Below are 4,747 nucleotides of genomic sequence, written 5' to 3'. Positions count from 1 at the left end.
TCACTGCTTCACCGATAGGCCAGTCATAAGACTGTCCAGTGTGAGAGTCTGTGGCAGGACACTTGAGACCTTCGATCGCTTTTTGCTCAAGATCTGGTACTGCTCAGATATTAGCTTGTTGGTCGTCATTGTGCCGAAGGAAGACCTACGTGTTGCAACGTATAGGAGGAACTCGTCTACTGCCTTGCGACTGGGGAGCGTATCGCTACTTTGATCTGCTAGCAAGATCGCTGAGAGCTTCTCCATTTGTACGATTGTTTCCGTCCGCACGCCCTTGGACATCTCGTGCTGCTCAACTCGTAGAGCTGCGAGAGACTTGCCTGTTGGATGGAGGAGAATCCCTTTGACATCTTTCGGAGTAAACATTTCTCTGCTAAGAGGATTGCGGAGTACACCGCCATTTGCCTGGATAGCCTGAACAAGTTCTAAGGTTGGTACAAAATTAGTATGGGTCTCATCGTAGCCTGCGCATGGAAGTTACATACCATCCATCGACCACGCATAGTTGTCCTCGGTCACATAAAAATCCTCTCTGGCGATGTCCTTGATCTCATCCCCCAGCATGGTTTCGTCGTTGACGTAATTCCTTTCCAGATGCTCATGTTCGACGTGCATAAAACCTAGCTCGCAATGAAATTTGAGCGCATCCGGGAGAGTTGAATCGATGGCGCTTCTGCGTTTGACTAGATTATCGCGAATGGTATCGATACTTGCGCCCGAGGGTGTGCCATATGGCGCGCGCACCCATTGTATCATGGCTTCCAGATCTGCGATGACTAGGTTCGTGGCCTCTTTTGGTTTATCTCGGATGTTTCGCGCCACAGAACGAGCACTTGCTGGTGGGCGCATTCCACTGCAGACGGCCCCGTTACTACCATCCGCCATGAGATGAACTTTAGCGAGGTTCTTAGATTGGGGCAAGCCAGCTTTTTTCTGGAGGGTCTGTAGACGCAGCAAATTCGCGAACACATGTGTTGCTTTGGCACGTATGTCACGATACCCAGTAACCAGATTTCGTTGTTCGTCGTTTAGGTCATCTACTGAATCGCCTAAGATGAAGTCCGACCGCTTGGATCCACGTTTCGATGTTGGTTTCGCCGTGAATGGTAAGTTCTTCAAGGGTTCGCCTCCGGACTGGGCAGAAGATGCGTGTATTGGCTTGAATGCCTTCTTCTCGGGCGCTGGAGGCTCTGGTACTTTTTCGAGAATCTTTAAGAACCTCACAACGTCTAGGTCTGTGGGAGCTAAAGCCTGGAGCTTCTTGGCCTCATCTAATGCACCTTCCAGCCATTCATTACCGACTGCAATGTAATGTTCGATAAGCAGCTTCCTGGCTTCTATACCTGGGGGACTACGCGATATGCTTTCGTAAAGCTCTCCGATATAGATCATATCGGGGCCTCCTCCATGTGCGGCGACGCCCGATGTCGCGGCCATGACTGCTGAAGCACCGGTTGGATGAGGAGACCGAGTCCGGACGTCAATGGTGGGCTGGATGTGAGTACTGTGGGTGCTGGGGTGAGCCCGATCGCGCCTGCTTGTACTAGGTCGAAGCAATATGTCGGGTGGAATGTGTGTGATGACCTGTGCTCTGCTGGTCAGTGGGTTTGGTTAGTTGCATGGAGAGATCAAAAGCTGGAAGCCACAAGGCTGAACCAGAGCGGAATACGGCTCCCACTGCATGTGGTGACCGGTGATTGTCAAAGGCAGCGCTCGAGGTTGGCTGGCACTGCAGGTCCCAGTGGCTTAGCGCGACGCTAGTGCCCGCTATCCGCGACACTGCCCAGGTGCCTCGTGAATGCGGGTGAGATAATTACCCCACGAGAGGATATTTTTAAATGTTTGTATTCAAGACAAGACCAGCGATGCAGTAGCCTCGCGGTTCTAAGATCCAAATCTAGGGTATCAAGCTGTCCTAGGCCCAGTCACATCGAACCCAAATCAGTACAGCAAATCCGCGAACTCTCCCAAAATTCCCTCCTTGCCGCCATCGAAGAAGTCATGCATGCCATCCATAGCCGCAAAGTGCTCGGCCACCTTCAAGCCTCTTAGTCGCTCTGCCTCGATAACGTCCCAGTTCCAATCCTTCGCCTCTACAGCCTTGGGCAGGGCATCCTCATTCTGCCCTTGTTCTTCAGTTGTAGCCTCTTGGTAGACCCAGCCTTCTGGCTTTGCGGGGACCATATCGGCATCAACCAGCACATGTTCCGGTGGCACCGTGATCCTGCCTCGCTTGACGACATACTTTGCAATCGCAGTGGCATATATCGCACCCTTGAGCTTCTCTGTGTCAACGTCCTTAGCTGGCTTGGACTTCTTCCAGGGCTGCAGTGTCCAGCTCTCTGGTTGTGCCACGCCAGGCTTGACCATGTGTGTGACGAGATAGAACCACTTCTTGTCCCAGCACAGAAGTCTTGTCCACATCTCGTACTTCTTGTACGGAAGTATCTCCTTCTTGAACAGACAGCTTATCCCTCCTAGCGCAATGTAATGCTTGCCCCTTGTGCCCTCAGTCGCACCTATTGCTCCTGCTACAGCGCTCTTCTTGGCACCGCCTAGACGACTGTTCTTTCTTATACCGTTGCGAATGAGTGCGGTGAAGAGATGTGTACGGGATATGTCCATGTCGCTAAAGTATGTGCTGTTGGACTTATGCATGTTATAGTCTGTCTCGAGGAACGTGGTACGCGTAGAGGTAATGATCGGTTGGAAGAGCGCATGCGGAGGAATCGGGGTCGGTTGGAAATACAGTTGATAGAACAAGGCGCGGATGAAACGTAGCTATGGATATCGTCAGCTCGAAGTCGCGTGTCTTGCCGCTCCGCCATATACGTACATGCCAGACAAATGGCAGATTCTTGAGGTTCGCCAACGCGAGAAGGATAGCAGCTATCCTCCATAGACCGCCAGGCGCGTTGTAGCCAGTCCATTTGGCCAGCGTAGCCATCAGGTTGCCTCTCATAGTAGGTTGCGACACGAGTGCTGCCATTGACGCGCCCGCAACGACGATGCTAGCCGTCTGCGCCATTGTGACCATACCAGAAGATGGTTATCGATCTAATTAGCGACAGCAAGGGATGGACACGTTATTATACAATCAGCGTCAGCGTCAGCATACGCCGCCCTGCCCCTTCGCGAGGGTTCAGGTGCCCTTCCTAATCGCGAGCCGAGGCTCGGAATGTTCCGCACTTAGGAACATGTGGATAGCTGCGCAGATCCGCATCCTCAATTCGCAACTTTGACCTACTTGAGGATACTCACCATATCGCCGGTATAGCTCAGCAAGTTAAAATCTGCCTTCTCGGCAGCAGGTGTCTAGCATGTACAGCGCATTTGACCGAGCCGGAACCGCTACGACGTTTACGACCCACGAATTTCATAGACGCACGTTTAGAGAAGTCCCCAGAATACTGGTTCCATCTCGCCGATAGTCATCGGCATGAGGGTCTTGTATTCTGTCCGTGGGCAGTGAAGATGCGCGACGTATGTGGCTGCGGCTCAGCCTCCATGCAGCAGCAAGCGCGCTTTCCTTCAGGCTGACAATCCAGCCTGGAGTCTCCTAGCCTTCACTCCTCAACTATCTCCATGAGTGTATATCTCTGCTTCAAACACTGATTTATTCCGAAAAGGTAGTCGCTGTACAGCAGCTTCCATACATTTATTCAACGATCGATCTTGATCGCGAAACAAACACGTTATGTCAAAGCCGATCTCAGCCGTGTGAGTAGGGGCGACATCTAAGCCATGCGCCTGCTTAACGTCAACACCCGGCAGCTGGAGGAGTTCTTCGATAACGCAATCCCTCCATACGCAATCCTCTCGCATACCTGGGGAAAAGAAGAGGTCACACTACAAGACTTATCAAGAGAAGGGCACCAGCAGAAGCAAGGTTACGCCAAGATAGAAGGATGTTGTCAGCAGGCGATCAAGGATGACTTATCATGGGTATGGGTCGACACATGCTGCATCGATAAGACAAGTAGCGCGGAGCTTTCAGAGGCTATCAATTCTATGTTCCGCTGGTACCAGAACTCTAGGGTGTGCTATGCCTACTTGCAGGATGTACATTCTGGGCTAGATGTCTACGAGCCAGATTCTGCCTTCCGAAAGAGTCGATGGTTTACTAGAGGCTGGACACTACAGGAACTACTTGCTCCTGGACGAATCGAGTTCTACGACACTAATTGGACGCCCATCTCTTTTTCCACGAACAGCTCCAGTAACATGAGCGAGACGACGGACAGCGCCAGTAACATGAGCGAGATGACGGACAGCTCCAGTGACATGAGCAAGAAGAGCTTATTCGGCCTACTCAGCGAAATTACGTCCATTGATACAGCTATCTTCGATCGTTATCAATGTTTTAACGCCCCTTTGCCTTTAGCGGCGGCTTGTGTATTCTCATGGATGGCGAGGCGAAGCACTACTCGTGTGGAGGACGAGGCATATTGCCTGCTTGGTCTGCTGGGCATCAATATGCCACTGTTGTATGGAGAAGGGAACAAAGCCTTCATCCGGCTCCAAGAGGCAATTCTGAGCAGTTCCGATGATATTAGTCCTCTTCTTTGGGGATAACGCTGCTCTCATGCGCGCGATGAATCATATGTTGCAAAATCACCGACAGAGTTCCTTGGTTATCCAAAGGGAGATGCAAATCTAAGACAACGAATGACAAGAACACACACTACTGTCACTGGGCGTGGCTTGCACATTGAGCTTCGTATGATCCTCATCGATGCAGGAAGCA

General features: G+C 51.5%; 2 protein-coding genes across 2 annotated transcripts; both read right to left on the bottom strand.

Annotated features, from left to right (window-relative positions):
- Positions 1-1,437, bottom strand: J4E78_008362 (uncharacterized protein; the record flags this gene model as incomplete). Its single annotated transcript, XM_049368963.1, has 2 exons — positions 1-464; positions 486-1,437. The coding sequence occupies 2 exons, from the start codon at positions 1,435-1,437 to the stop codon at positions 1-3; spliced, it is 1,416 nt and encodes a 471-aa protein (XP_049219407.1).
- A 504-nt stretch (positions 1,438-1,941) lies between these two features.
- Positions 1,942-3,028, bottom strand: J4E78_008361 (uncharacterized protein; the record flags this gene model as incomplete). Its single annotated transcript, XM_049368962.1, has 2 exons — positions 1,942-2,781; positions 2,837-3,028. The coding sequence occupies 2 exons, from the start codon at positions 3,026-3,028 to the stop codon at positions 1,942-1,944; spliced, it is 1,032 nt and encodes a 343-aa protein (XP_049219406.1).
- Positions 3,029-4,747: the final 1,719 nt, after the last annotated feature.

This window comes from Alternaria triticimaculans (assembly GCF_023758025.1).
Source record: "Alternaria triticimaculans strain BMP 0046 chromosome Unknown scaffold_14, whole genome shotgun sequence".
Lineage (NCBI taxonomy): Eukaryota > Fungi > Ascomycota > Dothideomycetes > Pleosporales > Pleosporaceae > Alternaria > Alternaria triticimaculans.
This window is presented reverse-complemented; position numbering and strand designations above follow the sequence as displayed.